Here is a 20,562-nt window from a genome sequence, read left to right on the forward strand (position 1 = left end):
ATATCTCCAAGGTATGCCTGTGTAAGTCAATGCTGGATTATCTGGGTAGCTGTCATTTCGGTGTTACCATGTGTATCGTTCATTTTTGTGCCTTCATTATCATGTGTACATCTAGTTAAGTTAGCACCAATTATTTTAATAATTGCAGGAAGATGAGAAAGAGCAATAAATGATGCATTAATATCAAAGGAAGTCCAGTTGAAATTATGGCAGGTCATATGAATGAAACTTACGTAGTAATCTGAATGGACCAAGTGTTGATGCAATTGAGTCATTTCATAAAGCCTATTGTAGAAGAGTGCCAGGAACTCAAAAGGACCAGTAGCCAGTACCATATTCATGTTGCAAGTAGCAATCTGGGTTCAGCAAAATATTATCAGTCACATAAAAGTAATGTTATTTTGAATTGTATTTATTGGTTCTGTAGGGTTTTCTAAATAATATTTTTTTAATTGTATCATATAATAACTAAGTATCAGAAGTTTATACCTATTTTTACATCAGTATATATTGGTACAAATAATAATATAATTTGTTTCGGTCATGGTGAGTTCTCTTTCTTCCTTTAAATTAATTTCAACATTAAGTTATTCTGTTAAGAGAATATGTACATTACTTAAATTTGAGAAGCACTGACTTATTGTTTGTATTTACTGAGAGATCTCTCCGGGCTGGTTTGCTACAATCCAATATGAAATATCACTCACTGTGGCCCTCACCAAGTACTCATTAACTTCGAAGGAAGGAAGTACTTTTTTCTCTCACCCATTTTAATTCACCAACTTTATTATCAAATGATGCAGTAAACAGCTTCACTGTCTTCCTCTCTGGAATTTCTTTATCCTGACCTCCACTTACTGGGTACTCATCTGTCTATAACCTGTGCCTTCCCTGAACTCGGAGAAAGGGGTGAAAAAAGTTGGGGAGTAGGATTATTTCAGTTTCCTTTTGCTACTATAACAGGTTACCACAAATCTAGTGGCTTATAAGCAACACAAATTTCTTCTTTTACAGTTCTGGAGGTCAAAAATCCAAAATGAGTTTCACTGGGCTGAAATCAGGTGTCAGCAGAATTGCATTCCTTCTGGAGGATCTCAAGAAGAATGTGCTTCCTTGTCTTTCCCAGCTTCTCGGGGGTCCTCACATTTCTTGGCTTGTGTCCCTCCATCACTCTGACCTCTGCTTGGATCATCAAATCTTCTTTTCTGACTCTGACCCTCCTGCTTCCCTCTTTCATTTACAAGGACCCTTGTGATTACAAGGGACCCACCCAAGTAATTCTGGATAGTGTGTCTATCTCAAGATCCTCAACTTGATCACATCTGCAAAGTCTGTTTCACCATGCAACATAGCATATTCAAGTCTTTCTGGTGGCATGATTCTGCCCAACACAGTGGCTATCAATATGCCCAGCCAGTCCCAAGAGCAGAAACTCTGATGGGGGAACCCAACTTGGAAAAGTGTGGGAACACATTCTCCAGAAAGAGAAGAAAAGGGGAATGGACGTAGGTTAAGGGAAAGAGGCATTATACGGTGAATGAAGAGGAGGTTATTTTTCTGAGGAGGATTAAGGAACAGGTTGAAGGCTTGAGATGGTGGGAAAGACTTGGAAAAGTCACTGTGGAAGGTGGGAAAGTCTGCAACTAAAGAAAAAGCAACTGCTTCCCCCGGGCTTACCTGAGCAAAGGCAGTTACCTGAGTAAGACGTGGGGTCTGAGGTCACGCCAATTAGCATGTACATGAAGATGGCACTAAACCCAGTGCCAAAAGAGCTGTCTAAATTTTTATTTCAAATTTTAGGACAAAACCAAACAATGACATCAGAATTAAAGTGTTTCTACCATCTCCTTTTTGTTATGCCATGTTTCTTCTTTTTCCTTGATTCCTATAAGAAACTTGACACTAATTAAGCTAGCATAAGAAGGTGGTAAAAAAAGAAGAAGAATCATAGACCACACTGGAAATAAATCAAGAAATAAGAAAAACTGATCTCTGCCCCAAAGAACAACAATGGTGAAAAACTGCGCTAGCAAAGGGGCTATGTACTGAGAGTTTAAATATTTTTTAAAGGACAAAACGTGGAGTCTGATAAGATGTACCAGCTGCTTCTCTTTTCTAAGACATTTGCCCAGGAGACAGCTACTAAAGCTTGAGTGTATTTCTCTCTTGCTGTGTCACAGGATGTTCCTCTCCCCTCCCCACCCCCTCCCTGTTCTCCTGCTGCGTGTGTGTGTGTGTGTGTGCGTGTGTGTGTTTGGTTTCTCTCTCCCTAGTAAGAACTCAGCCCCCGCCTGTCTCCTGCTGTTGCTGCTGCTTGACTAGCCTGCTGCCTCTCGCCTCTCCTTTCTCTCTCTGCTCAGCACCTTGCCTTCTGGTAAGTATGACAAACACTCCCCCGAGCCCTGTGAGATGATGTAGGGTGCGGTTTGTGGTGTTCAAAACTTGCAACTTTGAGACTGCCAGTGAACTGTTTACAATTAAAATGTGTTGCTCAGGAAGGGATGTATGTGTGGTAATCTGTTGGGACTGCCAGGACAAGTGAAAACTTCTCTCTCAGAGGAGGCAAAAGATGGGCAATGAAGTTTATAGAAGATAAAACAGAAATAATTTCTTGCTGTAAAACTGATTGATATAGAAAGAGAATTTAAAAGTAACAGAGTTCTTTGACTGTTTTTTTCCTCTTGTGGATTTGTTTTGAGGCTACTTTTAGGAATCGAGTTGTCCTGTGGTTTACAACAATTCAGTTATTCTGTTTTAAAGTAAATGTGGAGCATGAGTTTAAAGGAGATCCATGGACTTAATATAAAAAAATCAATGATTATGGCCTCTGATGAATGAAGAATAAATCAAATACAAACAAAACGCTTGCATTTAGACTAACCACACTAAAATTCCTATGGACAATCGGTTTTAAATTCATTGCTTTAAAGTTTGGTTTACTTTAGATTTTATTTCATCCTCAGGAGGCTTCCTAACACTTTAAAACCCACATATGGATTTAAACCAATAAATGTTTACTGTTTTCAATTTGATTTAAAAAGTATTCTCTTCCCTTGATTTCCAAAGACGAAGTGCTAAAGGCCAGGGCTCCTTTTAGAAGAGCTTAAAATAACTTCTGGCTGGACAGCAGGTGCCATGTGTCTTTCTCCAAGTTCAGGGGAAGCATAAGTTATATATAGATGTGTGTGCCCAACAAGCAGGGGTCAGGATAAAGAATTCCAGTGATGAAGACAACGAAGCTGTTTACTGCATCGTTTGATAATAAAGATGGTGAATTAAAATAAATGAGAGAAAAAAGTACTTCCTTCAAAGTTAATGAGTATTTGGTAAGGGCCACAGGTAGGTGGCAACGTCTGTACATTGAATTTTCTGTTCTTGTTTGCATTCGAGCATTTGACATTGCCTGCCCTAAGAACCAGAGGAGGAAGCTGCATAGTACATGGAGCAGTATGTTTTAGTTTTCGCTCTCATGCCACCACAACAGCAAAACCTGTGTGTTATTAGGACCCTGTCGTAACTGTATGCTGCTAATTAGCAGCATCACCATTAAATATTATTTACAAATAAAGTGCACCATAACTTAAAGGTCTAAGCCAAAGGTACTGCAACACTAGAAATGGTGATAGCCAGAAACCCTCAGCCCATTCCTCACCCCCTATTTCCAAAGAGCCCGTATTATACCTGGATTATTCCCCTAGTTCATTCCCTCCCTGCTTTTTAGACATTTCTATTTCTTAAAAAGTACTGTTATCCTAGAGCTCCTTGACTGAGACATGAAAGTTGTAATCTGTTTTTTTTTCTAAAAGAAAGTCAGTTTTTATATCAGAACAAAAAGGTACAGAAACCCAAGGAATTGTTATTATGAGCATCACCACGTTTCCATACAAGTTCATTAGTTAATTTATACCTTTCCTCATTCTCTCTTATTCCAAAAATGAGGCTGGTTTGAACCTCAGAAAATAAAAAGTGTTTTTCTGATTGATAATTACATGTTGCTCATTTGGGAAAAGGAAAATACCAGACAAGCAAGTATCTCCTGTATCCAATATAATAATTCATTTATATTAATGGACTCATACTAATCAATATGGATTAAAATAGAGTTTAGAATGTTATCATTATGAATGATTTTAGTAAGGTCAATGGCTCTTGGATTCAATGTTTTAACTTTGGGGAAAAATGCACCAATTTAAATTTAAACATTAAATGTATACATCTATGTATTTATAACGATGTATTTGTAAATCTACATAGAATTATATAAGAGAATGGTAACACAAACTGGCTATTCTAAGCAAAATGACAAATATGACCATGAAAAACGGTATCTTGAATTACTCTGTTAACATCAGTAATAGGAGATACTATCGGAATTTAAAGACCAAAACCAAAAATATGCTAATGGTATGACTCGATTTGGAAAGATTCTTCTCACTGTTCCTACTCAACTAATTGCAATATTGATGGTTTGTGGAAGTACATTCATTCTATGTTAGAAACTGTAATTAGTAGGTGCCCATGTGGGAATAGCCTTACCATTTACCTGTAACTAGGTTAACCACATCAACGCTGGCTGTGCTTACCACCAGATACCACTCCCAGTATGGAGACCAATCAGTCTGTACAGCTGTCGGGGGAGCCACAGTCAACACCTGTGGGGGACAGTTCAGTATCGCCCAGTCAAAATGGCCTTGAGAAGCAAGATGATCAGGATTCCTCAACCCCACTCCTAGCACCTGAGGAGGAGGCACGTGTGCAGCCTGAACAGGGAGCCCATGATATCTCTGAAGAACTGAACCGACAACTGGAAGACATCATTAACACGTACGGGTCTGCTGTCGGCGCGGCAGGGAAAGAGGGTCCCACCACGGCCAAGGAGCAGCCTGAGAACACAGCACCACCTGACAATGAGGACAGGGCCTGCGAGGAGGCCGCTGAAGAGACGGAGAGAGAATCTCCGGCCTCTGGAGAGCCGCCCACATCCAAAGAGCCTGTCAGCAATAAAGAGCAAAAACTGGAGAAGAAAATTCTAAAAGGATTAGGCAAGTAGTTACGTTCTAATGTATGACTTTGCTTTGAATTATTCCTAAAAAGGGGCACTTCCTCCAATCTTGCTAAGAGCCACATCTCATACCTGGATTTTACCACAATAGCTTCCTTCAGGATCACCAGTACCTTACTGTACTTATCCTCAGCCCCTTAGTAGTGTGTTCCATTACTACATATACAAAATATTTTTTAATTTAACAAAGCTCTTCAGAAATGTATTAATTATAGAATGTTGAAAATCTCAGAAAACAATTTTACTCTCATTAGTTCACTGGTTCAGCAAATATTTACTAATGCCTAGTCTTTATGAGGTACACAAAGATAAAAAAGTCTTTGGTTAAGGAGCTCTAGGTCTGGAGAGAAAAATAAACATGTACACTAATTGTTATATAGGATAAGTGCTACAACAGGCACAGGAAAATTGTTAGGAGAGCATGGAGGATTGGTAACACCAAAAATGGATGTGAAAGAAGGATGAGAGAGTTAATTTTTTAGCTATAAGTGAGAGCATGTTACTGCACATAGGAGCGCCCCTCTGCTTGTCTTGGTGAATTTCACTGAAACACTCACTACAATCACCGCCTCCTATGTGATACATTCCCTGACATGCCCAGGTAGAGTTAGCATCACCTTCCGTCGTTCTCTATGAAATTTTCTGCAGCAATCATTTGTTTATATACCTGCCTCCCAAGCTGGAGGGAGAATCTATTGAGACAGTGGTCACATCTTTCTCGTTTCTGGAAGACAGTGTGGAAAAGTAAAAGATCATGGGCACTGGAATCAGACTCCAGTGGACAAGTTACGTGTAAACCCCAAAGTATGTCTATGCTGTCACAGGACCTCACTTTGGCGCGTGAAACCACTGCTGGCAACGCTTTCAAGAAGAGCTAAAGGACACATTCAGACAGCTGCTTTACCTACTTAGCATAAAGATTAACCCAGATAACACCAAGTTCTAAAGTGCAAGATTAGAATCACTTTAGTGTTTTGGAACTCTGGGAAACAGAATAAAGTTGCTCTGTGTTACAGAGCTATTTTTTCTTCCCTATCCAAGGCATCTCAGAAATAACCTTTTACATTAGTCATTGTTAAACTTTCCATAAGATAAAACAAAATCACATCGCAGAGGTAAATGATTTTAAGTATTCCTAACCAGGAAAGTTCTTTGGCTTTATCACTTTGAAACTACTTCTACATAGGAATTCCTATGTGTTATAATGGGGGGATAGGTATGAAGAAAGCAGGGGTGAAGTTAAACATGACCAATTTTGGTTTCTATTCTGTCTTCCATGAGTTATTTCAAAGTCTGTATTAACCTCATACTTACCAAATAATCAAAAAAATTCTTAGAGAAAGAAAAAATTTCACAACTAATTCTGCCACTTTCAATAAGTTACCAAAGTTCAACTGAATGTTTATCAGAACCAATGTTTGTGATCAGAGTGCCCAGGTGGGTCCACTCTAGTTACATGTGTATAAGCTGCTGACACTTTGATGCTGTTCCTCTGAACACTATCAGTATATTCTTCTAAACACTGTACTATTTCAGCTATATTATGAGTTAAAACAATATTTTTTTTAATTAATTAATTATTTTTGGCTGTGTTGGGTCTTCGTTTCTGTGCGAGGGCTTTCTCTAGTTGCGGCGAGCGGGGGCCACTCTTCATCACGGTGCGCGGGCCTCTCACTATCGCAGCCTCTCTTGTTGCAGAGCACAGGCTCCAGACACGCAGGCTCAGTAGTTGTGGCTCGCAGGCCCAGTTGCTCTGCGGCATGTGGGATCCTCCCAGACCAGGGCCTGAACCCATGTCCCCTGCATTGGCAGGCAGATTCTCAACCACTGCGCCACCAGGGAAGCCCAAAACAATATTTTTAAGCTAATTTAAATATTTTAAACATCATTTCAATTATCTGCAAGTGGTTTTAACAGGTTTCTTGGCTATTTTTCAATTAAATGATACTACACTATGGTCTAGACCAATGATTTCAAACTTACTGTGCATTGGAATCAAATGCAGAATTTGTCAAAAATGCTGTTGCTGAGCAGAGAGATTCAGAATTGGTAGGTGTGGACTGGGGCCAAGGCACCCTGGGTAATTCTGACACAAACAGATTGCGGAAGCAATGGTTCTGATGCTTCAGAAAGTTCTTCCTCCACCCATTTGGAGAAAATATAAAGTGCCGGCTGTGGTCTTCTTTTAGAAACTATTTGAAGCTTTTATAGAATATTAGTATGTCATTCAATCCATACCTGAAGATGTATCTCTAGTCTTTGCTTACATATTTGATCAAAGATGAGTCTTTAATTATTGTATGTTTATCAGATAACATTTGCTTTATTGATACATTTGAGATACTGAAATGTTCTGACTCAATAACCCCAAATTTTCCAAAGTATATACTTTGGGATATTTGAGATTTCAGACCAAGCTTGTTTCCTAACTGCCAGAATTCTCTGACCTCTAATATATACAATAGTGAAAAATCTCCAATAGTGATGGGCACAGTTTACAACATTTCCTAAATTTATTGGACCAAAAACACCCATCTTTCACAGAACACCTCTGAATATTTGGGAAATGTCTCTACAACCCAAGCACTCAAGACTTGTTTTTCCTTTACAGGCTGCATATCCTCCCACAGTTAACATATTATACACTGGAGCAGCTGGGGGAACACTTTAAAATCTCTTTAGTTGGTGGAATCACTTTCTCCTTGGCATTGACCAAAACAAAAAACAGATTCCACATTAGACAGCACCATGACATGTCCTCTTAACATCTAAGTGTCCCCCTTCCTTCCCCCCCCATGTTCCAGCTCACAAGTGTCTTATTAATCTCTTCTCTGTCAACGTTACATGGGCTGCACAAGTCCCACGTAGTAAGAAGCACAAAACAATGATAAAATGTAATATCCCTTCTGATATTTAGATTGATAACTGATTGAGTTGGAATTCATATGTTTGAAGCATAAACCCACGAGAAAAACAAAGCTGATCCACAGGTCCATTCTGAGCTCAGAATCTATCTAGTCAACTCACTGATTTACTGAGAGGGAAATTAAAGCCTAGAGAGTTTTAAAGTCTGCCCCCAAAAATTATTCCACTAATTGATGTGGTTGTGAGATTAGCCATAAAGAAAGCAAGGTGCAGACCTGAAGTCACTAATATTACAGGGCCAAAGATATATAAAAATAATTGATATGTTGGTTGAGGAGCATTTAATTGAGCTACAGTTCAGTTAATTGGTTTCATCTTTCCAGTGACAGGTGAGTTTCAGTTCTACCTTCTGAGTAGCATCTTGACTAGGACATTGATTTTCTAAAATCTTTTCGGCCATTGACTTACTCTGCCTTAGAATGGTCACCTTCCCAGGTAGTCTATTTTATAAGATTTTTAGCTTGATTTTTTTTCTAGTTTCACTCTGAGAAGGAAATAAACTGTTGCTTTGATATAAATACTAAATTTTCTGGAAGAAATGGTAGAAAACCAGAAGAATTTAGGAGAGAGAGAATCCACAGAGACTGAAGGGTCCATGAGTAGATTCATAGAGAAGCTCAAACTTAGGCCAGATCCTGAAAGGAAAGGAGGGTTTAGAGGAGTAAGTGAAGTAAGAGAAAAAAAAAATTTGTCTTGGGCAAAATGATGAGTACTTTCTTCTGACCCAAGTTGGGAATGGATGTATTTATTTCTTACTGCTTTTTCTGATATTATTCTTTTTTATTGTAAGGTTTTGCTTTATTTTGTTTTCCCTGGAATAATCTCCTCATTATTAGGCTCAAAGTTGTTTTCTTTTTAAGAAAGTTTTCTTTACAGTTATATCTAAGAAATTGCTAGCACCTTAAACACATAAAGCCGATTTTTCCTCTTGTGTCAGACACTGTCACCAAATGACCCCATTTCCTAAAATTGTAAATTATAGCCTTTCTTAGAAGATGAGTGGGTCTCTGTCTATCCCCCTCCTCAACATAATCCCACACAGCACTCTAGTCCAGTGAAACCAATGGAAGTTTACAAATTAAGCTCTCTGATGTTACAAAGTTACGTATTCCATACATGCTTGTCTCCAGTTTCTTGGATTTTTTTGTTGAAATCATTTTTGAAGGGCAGACTGATGCATCTGAATGTTAAACTTCTATACAAAATAAGAGAATATGAGAGCAGAAAGACACCTCAGTGAGTGTGACAATTAAAAAAAAAACAAAAAACACCTGTTCTCATCATTAAAGAAAACAAAAGGGGGAGAAGATACTGAATGTGGAGAGAAAAAGAGGGCCACTGGACTCACTCAAGACACGATACGGTTTTCTATGTCGATACTCACACTGAGAGGTATGCTAAGCAAACATTAAATGTCACAGGGGAGGGGAAGACCTGTCTTTCCTCTAGCTGATCACAGAGTTGTCTTCTGGACAGCGTTTACTTGACTTACATGATATTAGTGCACAGGTTGGCTTTGTTCCATTATTACCAAGATTTACTAAACACTTGCCATGGGCCAAACACTGTGTGGGGTCCTGGGCCAAATCTGACCAACAGTGCAGTCTCTTGCCTTTAATGGATGATCCTCCAACTCAGGACAGCAGTCATCATGTGAGCACAAACTGAAGACAAGGGTGAGGGGATGGCCTGACCAACACAAGTCTGTCCCTGCTGCTACAGAAATCACTCAAAGCCACGCCTGGTGGCGGCGGAGCGCAGAGCTTACCAGTTTAAAGGCAGTGTCATGCCACAGGCCATATTGGATTGCTGGTGGGGCACCGCTCACCCCCACCTTCTCCCCTGTCTCAGACTGTGTCTCTAATCTGAGCTGATTCACTGGGCAAATATAGATGAAACCAGCTGTTAGGAATGAGGTCACTTTTTTCAAAAAAAGTTTCCTTTAATTTCTCTAGGTTTCCCTGGCATCAAAATTCCACATGGGAGTGGAGTGCTTTAGAGCAAGTAGACAAACCTTGGATTCAAGCCTTGGCTCTGCCAGTACCGATTATGTAACTTTGGACTTCTCTGGGCTTTCGATTCTTAATCTATAAAATTAACAGTTGTCTGGGTACTCTTTGAAGTTCCTTCTAGACCTAAAATTCTTTGATGCCGTTAGAGTTATCAGTTTGAGCAAATGAAAATACAAGCTGCCCAGGGAACTTTGAATTTCAGATAAACAAACCATTATTTTTTACTACGAGTGTGTCCCATGTCCTGTACTTCATCTGGCAATCCTAATTCCATGATATATCTGCCTCTCCAGGATGAAAGCAAAAATTCCAGCAAAGGAGACATGGCTGTTCTTGGGGGAGAGGTTGTCAAAGTTGTTAATATTCTTAAGCAGATTTATATCAGGAAACTTGGGCTCCACTGTATGGTCTGACCTCCCAACCCTGATTAGAAAGGGTGGCTGTCACAGGTGGGTGAGGATGGGGAAGCTGCTCCACCTTGGCCCTACTGTTTGCAAAGATACATTCAGTGGTACATACACGTAGGCCTCAGGGTCTGGCTCCTGCCAACAATGCTCAGCCCAGTGGGCACTGAAAGACAAGATTTCCAGGCATCACAGAAAGGCTAACCAGGCAGTTTGAGCTGAAGAGGACAAAAGGAAGAACAATGGGGAAAGAAAAGAAAGAATCTGAGGCTTACTGTCAAATAATCATGAACAGATGAGTTTTTAAATGTAGCATAAACTCCAGCTGGAAACAAAATAAAACTGCCAACAGAGATTAAGGCCTGGGTGAGAGAAGGGAAGACCCAGGGAGGCTAAATCTGCAGCCAGAGAGACACAAAAAGGCCTGTGAAAAAGGCCCTGCATGTCTTGGGTCCATTTTCTCTATATTTTGACTTTATTCCCCACTTGTTAGGAAATACAATCAGAGTCATTCCACCCAAACTTCATGGAGTAGGCTCATGCACAGAAACAAGAGAATTGGTCCCCCCCCCCCCCACAAAAGAGCAAAGAGGTACTAAAGGAACAAAACCAAAAAAATGGGCAGACTAAACTGTCATGTTTCTCTGCTTTGGGCTGGAATTTTAACAGCTCCATGTATTAATGCTGGCTGTTTCACAGTAGTCAGATACTTGGATAGGCTGGTTTGCTTCTTTTCTTAGATAATTAACATGGGGAAGTGGATGATTTATTCTTTCATAAAGTCAGTGTTTTTTATTCTTTTGAGTATTTTCAGAATGTTCAAAATCCCTTGGAATATTTAGAACATGGGGGGAAGTAACAAGAATGGATTCTTGGGATGAAAATTTGGGGACTACCCTTATTATAGCAGACATTTATTGAGAATCTACCACGAGCCTGACACTGTACCACACATTTTTACAAACTTCTCATCTAATCACTTATTCTGCAAAATAGGTATCATTCCTTCATACAGGGGAAAAAAAACAAAATTACATCTGCGGCTCAGACAAGTGAAGTGGCTTGGCCAAGGTTGGATAGCAGCTAACAAGCAGACAACCTGAGATTCTAACTCTTATCATTTGACATCAAGTTCAACACTTATTTTTTAAAATGTCTTTATGGTCTTTGTTTTCTTTTAAGGCAAAGAAGCCAATCTGCTAATGCAAAATCTGAACAAGTTGCAAACTCCTGAGGAAAAGCTTGATTTTTTATTCAAGAAGTATGCTGAATTGGTAAGTTCTTGGATTAGCCCTTTTTGTCAGAAAGATTCAAGCTCTGGTTAGAGCTGAGAAAAGGATGCTGTTAGTTTTTCAGGTATATCATTATAGCTGGTTACCTCAGACAAATCAAAGCCAGAATTCATAAAGGCAGAATTTTAAAAAAAGAAAGAAAGAAATAAAAAGAAACAGGAAAACTGAGGAATAACAGCAAAAGGAAGAAAGAGGATACAGTTGGAGTCTACTCCACCTTCAATTATGTGCATAATTTGGGAGATGGAAGAATCATAATTAAAAATTGTGAATACTTAAAAGTTCTTTTTGCCTTTGCAATAAAACAGAAATATACTAGAATAAAGGCAAACTTTCATCCGGTCCTTGTACACAGATTTTTTGAGGGGGTGGTCCCCTCAAGAAGGCAGAGGGTTGAGTTAATCCCACCCCTCAGTTTGTGACACATTCTCATTTATTCTTGATGACTTTATTGATTGATTCATTCATTCATTCTCTTTGATCTACATTCTTCTCCTTGTCCCCCACGATGGCAAAGCATTTGACATGGATTGTTTTGTTTCCAGTTATAGGTCCTCCCATGCAGTCTCCCTCTCTATAAGGTAGGACCACTGGCAGGAAGGGAAGCCACTCCCAGACTTCAGAGAATCTGTGAAGTGGATGGTCTCCTCGCCAGTACTCTTATAATAGGCCAGTTGTAAGAAAGAGGAGGGTTTAGTGAAGCCAGCCCCCCTAGTTTCAGTGAACCCTCACAAAAACTGGCTAAAGGAGTAGCACCTGAGGTCCGTGCACCACCCCTGAGGTGTACGAGACCCACTGAGGAGATGTGGTGTCCTCTCAAGTGAGGCTGGGCAATGTACCTCTCTCTCATTTCTGCTTCTTTCCCTCATTTTTTTCCACTTTCTTATTTCTTTTGGAGAAGCAGTGACAGGAAAATGAAACTTAAGCCCCTACACACAACAAAACAATTCCTCCAGGCAGTAGATTGAACTGCCCCTGAAGGCAGATTTACCTTACAGCAAAGAAGCTTAAAGAGTCAGCGCCTCTCACTTGTATGGGCCCCTCTGAGGCCCTGAACATAATTCTCTTTTTTAAATTTTTTCCTTTTTTTTTTTTTAAAGGTCTCCAAAACTGAGACCCACAAACCCCTCAGGTCTCTGGCTGCATCTTATCCCTATTGATGGAGTAGAGTTTAGTGAGTGACTTGTTTTCCTTCTTTTTTTACTCTAATTATAGCACTGTGATCCCTATTTATTCTTTCCTTTCTTCCTTGTACCTCAATGCGTCCTGTTATGCTGAACTGTCATGCAACAGACCCAGAGAAATTCTGAAACCCTGAATGACTAGTGATTGCTTAACTCTACCAACAATACTTTTATTTTTTAATCACATAAACCACATCACAATAATATAAGGAAAATGCTGAATATCCAAGTAAAAATATCTCAAATCCTACAATCTAAAACACAATCGTTGATTTATCTATCTTCCTTTCCAGTTCTGCCATACATTCAGAGATACCTTTTGTATAACTACCATCATAAGGTGCATATAATTTAGTATCTGTTTTTTTGGCTCATATGACAGACATTTTCCCATGTACTCTGTAGTCCTCATAATTATATTTTGTCACAGCTATGTAATTTTCCATTAATTGACTTTATCTACTGGTTCTCTAATTTGGGGACATTTAGACTCCTTCCAGTGTTTGTTTTACCAAACATTCAGGCAGTGAACATCATCATGCATGAGGTCTGTTCGTTCTCTTTTATGATCCTAGGAAAAAGTTTCAGAATTGGGATTACTAACTCAAGCAGTATAACTTCTTTTTTTAATGGCCATATTGTTGTCCAGAAGAATGGTAGAAATTTATAAAGCAAGTATTAGTGTATCAATTTTATTGCAACTTGTTTAACATTGGCTGTTAACCACTCATGAGCAATTTCAGTGACATTAAATGGTAGGTGTCAAATTTAATATTTTTCCCCAAAATCTGGCCCCATCCTCACCTGTCCATCCTTACTCTTTTCAATAATTACTACATTGATTTCCCTTTGCCCTTCAATTTACTCACTCATACCAAGGCCATTCATATTTAGTTCCTAGTGCCATGTTCCATACTTGGATGAACCGGGCATCTTTCTAGACTACTACTCTTTATGGTGCTGTAGCCCCACAGCAGATTATTGGGAAAAAACCACTTACGCAGTCCTTCCAAGATTTTCTTCATGAGCCAGGGCTGTTCACCCTGGTCTCCAGGAACTCCCCAAGCCCACTCACTCTCCTAGCCAAGAAGTCAACCCCACAGAGGTTATTTTTCCAGAAATTCTACTCAATTCAAGTCTTACTATACTTTGGCATTTGTATCATACCCTATAATAAACTTTTAAACTCAAAATATCATTCTAGAAAAAATGAATAAGAGAAAATTGACCCCCAAACCCCATCACATATCCTTTTCAGAAAGGAAAAATTATGAAGAATTTCAATCTTTTACTTGGACACTTAAAAGCTATTTTCCCTGCTCACTGATTCAGATATTAATATAGAGAGTGTCTGAAATACAAGTGTTAACATAGAATAAATCATTAAATTCAAGGCTGTGAATCAAACTGTCACCCTAGCTCACCCATCCTTACAGATTCCAAATCCTGTAATATCATCAACTATTGTATTTACTAATAAATAAGGATAAGTTCATTAATAAATAAGGATACCTCATGACTAAATTAAGAAATGACCTGGAAGAAATATTTTTTGCAAATTTCCTCCATTTAAAAGTAGTTACAACGTTACTAACTACTTGGCATTAATTTTACTTTTTTAACTTAATAGTAAAAAAGAAAGAGAGAACAAGAGAAATTCCAGATAAAAATCTTATATGCCTGTTAGAATTGTACAGAAGACACATGTCTAAGGGTATTATTAAATCACAAGGCCAGCATTTGACTGAAGTTGACCCAGCTGCAATACGTTTGCTTTCATTCATTAAGAAACCCCATATGCATTCACATAAATCTGAAGTATGGAACAAAATTAGCCACACTCTAAAAAAAAATCGTCAGCAAGTTAAGGGGTTCTATTTAGAGCAAAGCAAGACAGACCTAGCTATATTTCAGATGTGTATGATCCTGCCTTAAAACTGGGCCATTTAAATGGCCAGTGAGGTACAGCACAAATCCTCTCTTCCAACTTATGAAACACATGCAAGGTATCCTCCTCCTGGTGCTCAGATAAATCCACACATAGGGCAGTGTCCCCCAAACAGGGGAAGCTGTGCCAACCACGGGCCAGTAGGCAATGTCTCTGGAGAGACTCTGGATGTCACAGTTGGGGGTGCCACTGGCATCCGGTGGGTAGGGGCCGGGGATGCGGCTAAACAGCCTACAATGCAGGGGACAGCCTCCACAGCAAAGGACGATCTGTCCCCAAATGTCAACAGTGCTGAGGTTGAAAAACCCTGACAAATGGTTTAATCTTCCAAAGGTAAAGTCTGAACCAAAACGGCAATAACAATAACAACAACATATAAATGTCAAGAAAGGACAATAGGTCATGTAAAGTACGAACACAAGTATGAGAAGTTTCACCCCTGTCTAATAACTATGGTGCAAAATGAGATTAGCACGAGAAATATATAATAAAATATAATTGGTTTTCCAACTGAACCTCAAGAAGGATACCAATTTCAATCGATATTTATAGTAATATGGACTTAGTTTTTCCTGATGCTAATTCTCACTAATAAGTAAAAAATGTCCTGAAGTATGAAGATAGAATATCATGTATGAATAGCCCCGGCTTAATCTGGCAAGGGTTTATCATGGACATTTCAGGCTGATGGGAGGGAGGGAGGAAAGGATTAAAATAAGATGTAAACTGAAGAAAGTGTGACAGTCCTGTTCATCTAGTTCAGAAAGAACAAATGCTTTTTCAAGACAGGGTAACTGAGGCATGTATCAGGGCTCACACTGTGTGTGTATCCATTTGCATCTGGCTCTGCGAGGTACCAGGAGCACCTGGGGTCCAGAAGCACCCAGAGGCTCCCAGGCCTTTTCCTCTTCATTAGCCAACAAGGTGATTATTAGGACGAGTACCTTCCTGGCCTTTGCACCATTCAGGTTCTAAGGGAACTAAGTGCAGTAGAGGAGATGGGTCTGGAAAAAGGCTCCAGCTTGTTTGTGGCCACACTGATCATCAATCTGGGATCCACACTTCTACTACGCTAGTCTCTGGAGGCTGAACCCCCAATTCCCCCCATTCCAACAAGATTTCCGTAAAAATGTGTTGCCAAATTTACCAGACAAAAATACAGAACGCCCAGTTAACTCTGCATTTCAGGTAAACCAACAACATTTTTTTTTTAAGTAAAAGTACCTTCCATGCAATACTTTGGATATACTTTTACTAAAAACTTATTCACTATTTATTTGAAATTCAAATTTAACTGGGTGTCCTACACCTTACCTGGCAGCCCTACCTCAGAACTTTAGCATCCCGAGATGGAAAGCCCAGGGGTTCATTGGTTTCATTTTCCATGCCACCCCTGATTTCGATACTTCAGCTGTGGCTGCTGGAGAAGTGAGAGAAGAGGCCCCACCTGTGCTCAGCAGATACAAGTGTCATGGTTTATTCACCATAAGTACAGAGGGTGAGGGAGATGGGCAGGGAGCAAGGCTTGTTAAGGATACTTGCCATGTGTGCTGTTGGGTTGTGCAGTGGCTATTTCTGAAACTTTGGTGACAGATCATCAATCCTTAAGTAGTCGAGGGGTACATTCTCCGTTCCCCCTTTCTCATAACCACAGACTTCATCTTCTGTCTGCTAGGAAGCTGCTTTTCACTTTCCTTTTAAAAATAGTTACTAAAGCTTGTCTTGAGAAAGAATTGTGAAAACTAAATGTAAACCAAGCAGACACACCATTGACTATCCTCCTAACGCAAGGCATTATCATGAATTCTGAGACATGCTTCTATACTGACTGACTTCATTAGACTCAAGAAAGATAAAACTGTTTCTAGACCACCAAGAAGATCAAAGCAAAAGAGATCAATAATAAGAATGATGAAGGAAAAAAAACCCATAAATGTTATGTTCTTAAAACCATATCTACAAGTACTGCCAAGTTAACATTTATGAAGTTCTTTTGATTCCAGAGAGACAGTGATAATAGCAAAACATTTTCCAAACAACCATACAGCGGTCTTTAGGCGTTTCCTCTTTGGGTCCTTTTCTATCAACTCAACAGAGATCCCTGCCGTTTTCTTTCACATTTGCATCCCCACATCCAGCTGGATGAGCATCGCTCTGAGCAAAGGAAGTTAAAACTCCTACAGAAGAAACAAGCACAGGTCCAAAAAGAAAAGGACCAGTTACAAGGTGAACACAGCAAAGCTATCCTTGCACGAAGCAAACTGGAGGGTCTGTGCCGGGAGCTGCAGAGACACAACAAGACACTGAAGGTATGTGTCACCGAGGCCCCACATAACACACCTTCTTGCATGCTCTGTAGGCACAGGCTTCTGCTACTTACGGTAAGGTTGTGAGTTTTAGAATCAGAGAGAATTGGGTTCAAATACTAGCCCTGCCACTTGCTCACCTGTAACTTGCAATAAATTATTTTACCTCCCAAGCCTGTTACCTCATACATAAAATGAAGATTATATCAACTCTGCTGCGTGGTCAGGGAAAAATTAAATGAGGCCACACATGTAAGGTGCTCACATAGTACCTGATGTGGAGCAGACCTTTAGTAAAATGTGTGCCATTCCTCTTCCTTATGTTGAGTTTGTTTTGTTTTGTTTTTTAAGGTAGGCCTTAGTTCTACTCTTTAAAATACAAATTTATAAAAATTCAACATTTTTTGTACGATAATGAAATCTGCATGACATGAAATAAATTGACACAAAGCTAACTGACAGAATAAGGCAAGATTCAGAGCTAAAATGTCAATAGTCACCTGAAAAAAGAAGCTACTCGAAAAAACAGTGAAGCTCTTCAAGCTTAATTATTCAATCTAAAAATAATAGACTGATCACTTCAGTCAGTCTGCATGGGTTTCATTAATTACAGCGTAAGCCGCTAGCAGTGTGGTTAATTTGATTACACACAGACACTAGCTCCATCCAGTGAAGCAAGATGCAGGGCTCTCCAAGATAATACTGCATGCATCCACAATCCCCTTTCCAGCTGAAGATCCTAAAGCTTTTGATAAACAAGAATTAATTAGATAGCAATATTCTTGTGAGACAGTTATTATTACACGTGTTTAAAAGAAGATACTTTAAGATACAGAGAGATTAAGATCATCGCTAAGTTTTTACAATGGAGTTAGGAAGAAAAATGGAAGAGGATAATGGCTCCTCATATCCCAAAACTGTTTTCCGATATCTGGGAAATGAGAGGCCAGTGTGATGAACTCTAACTCTCAAATTACGAGTTGTAGGAGATGGGCTTCTGACATCTCTTTAATCATTGCACTGGGACAATCGAAACCCAGGTTATACGGGAATGGAGTCACCATCCTCAACTTCAGATATGTAATCAAGTAATAGCACTCTGTGCTTACATAAATCTCCTGGCTTTCAGTAGTGTTGTATAGTAAGGAGATAAAAGTTAAATTTCCTTTAATGATGTGGATGGAATGATGTGGCTTGATCTCTTTGGACAGCATTCAATGACAGAATGACGCAAGTGGCAGGAGATCCTGTAGCTATACCCACACACCCTCGGTAATGGCTTCCAGTTATGGAAATGGAATTAAGTAGCATTATTATGCCAGGACTTGTGCTGAGTGCTTTTACATACACATTAGGTGTAATGTTCCATAAGTAACAATTAGCTCTAGATCATTTATGTCTTTACTGAATTTTTGTCTTGTTGCTCTATCAATTGCTGAGGGATGGGTGTAAAAAATCTCCTACTGTAACTGTGAAATTGCCTACTTCTTTCTTTTAATTACATCAATTTTTGACTATAGGAATCTTCTAGTTCAAGCTATTCATATGTCTATATGTAAATTAATAATTTATTGATTCATTAAATAAACATACACTGAATACCCATGGATTGTGTCCCAGGCATAGCACTGGTTCTAAGATGCACAGTGATGCTTGAAAAGTTTTCTTAGTTATTTCAGATTTTGTCCCTCAATTTTCTTTGCATTATTGATTTTCACTTTGAATTTTGTGCATGATAAAGAAAATTTTATCTCAGACATTGTCCAAATGATTGCATTTTCTTTACCAGTGGACTCAAATTTTATGACTGCAGTACATTTATTTTTCTCTCATTGAAAAACAATGTAATGTAAAATGCAAGACGCCATTCTGTGGGCCAGGATTGGGTGCTATGATGGTCTGACATGTGTTTAATGCCATATTAACAGCCATACCTTCTTTCTCTAGCCAGTGGCCAGTGAAAAACTCAGACTTGCTGGGTAGCATGGGGTGGTCCTTTCATTTACTCATTCATTCATGGATGGAACAGTTATAAATGCAAATGACATTCAGATCATGGAGTATAATTCTACGACTAGGAGGTTGTTGGCTTCTAAACTAATCGGGAACAATAAGGAGACAATCACTATCACATGTATATTCAACTGCTCTTAACAGACGCCAAAATCACTTTTAGTGAAATACATATAGTAAGTGTTAGCATTCAAAGTTCAGGGAAATAACATCTCCGATAGTTAATTTCTTCAGATTAGGAAGTGTAGATTTCTTCTACAATATCCCTAAGAAATTTCCACTCAATAAATGTTTATACTATGAATAAAGTATTCTGATATCAGGAGTCATATTAGAGTTAGAAAATATGCAAATATTGTAGAAGAAAGGGGATACGTAATGATAAATTAAAATATTTCCAGAGCATGTATTTTCAGCATCAACTTTTATTTTGATCACATTATTCTACTGTAATAATAAAGATTTGCACAATTACTTGTTTCAATCGGCATTTCTTTTTAAAAATCCTGTTACATAATTTGATCACGGTAGGCAACTAAATGCAGTATAATTTTACTTGCCAACAATGAAGCAAGCTTTCATAATAACAATTAATCAGAACTAAAGGAATCCTAAAATGTCTGTAACACTTGTCAGCAGTGTCTCTATCTTTGGTACGATGTAGCAAGATTAAGCCCTTTTATTTTAAAAGAATGAGAGGAATAAGTACAACGCAAGTAATTCTCAATATAGATATGGGTAAAATTTGGGTACACTGTCAGCAGTTAGCAATGAAGGGGGACTTCTGATTTAGGAGAAAAGAGAACAGCAATGATATAAAAGTTAATTTTCAATTCTTAAATGTTAACAAAGTAGAAGAGAATATTAGATATTTCATTTTAGAGTTAAAGGAGACTTGAAACATAATATTGCTTTCAAATTCAAAATTTACACTGAACATTTCCATTACCCTATGAGACACAATGGATGATTGTTCCTTCAAAAAATATCCAGCATAGGGGACTTCCCTGGTGGCGCAGTGGTTAGAAGTCCGCCTGACAATGCAGGGGACATGGGTTGCACTCTGGTCTGGGGGGATGCCACATGCCGTGGAGCAAGTAAGCCCGTGCCCCAGAACTACTGAGCCTACTGAGCTCTGGAGCCCGCGAGCCACACTACTGAAGCCTGCGCGCCTGGAGCCTGTGCTCCGCAACAAGGGAGGCCACCACAAAGCCCATGCACCGCAATGAAAAGTGGCCCCCGCTCGCCGCAACTAGAGGGAGACCACGTGCAGCCACAGGGAGCCAACACAGCCAAAAATAAATACATAAATTTATATATATATAAAAAAATCCAGCATATTTTCTAAGATTTCCTTTTACATTCCTGAATTGCTGTAATTCATCTATGGTTATCTTAGTTTCCTTTTCAAGCTTT

General features: G+C 39.0%; 1 protein-coding gene across 1 annotated transcript in view; it reads left to right on the forward strand.

The window, feature by feature from the left end:
- Nucleotides 1-634: 634 nt before the first annotated feature.
- The window catches only part of TXLNB (taxilin beta), a 38,311-nt gene continuing 18,383 nt past the window's right edge, over nucleotides 635-20,562 (forward strand). The window contains exons 1-5 of the mRNA XM_065888857.1: nucleotides 635-646; nucleotides 2,323-2,374; nucleotides 4,590-5,042; nucleotides 11,586-11,677; nucleotides 16,966-17,136. Coding sequence (XP_065744929.1) covers nucleotides 4,604-5,042; nucleotides 11,586-11,677; nucleotides 16,966-17,136 — 702 coding nt within the window. The 5' untranslated portion in view covers nucleotides 635-646; nucleotides 2,323-2,374; nucleotides 4,590-4,603. The remainder of the gene's footprint in view (nucleotides 647-2,322; nucleotides 2,375-4,589; nucleotides 5,043-11,585; nucleotides 11,678-16,965; nucleotides 17,137-20,562) is intronic.

This window comes from Phocoena phocoena, chromosome 12 (genome assembly GCF_963924675.1).
Source record: "Phocoena phocoena chromosome 12, mPhoPho1.1, whole genome shotgun sequence".
NCBI classification, from domain to species: Eukaryota; Metazoa; Chordata; class Mammalia; order Artiodactyla; family Phocoenidae; genus Phocoena; species Phocoena phocoena.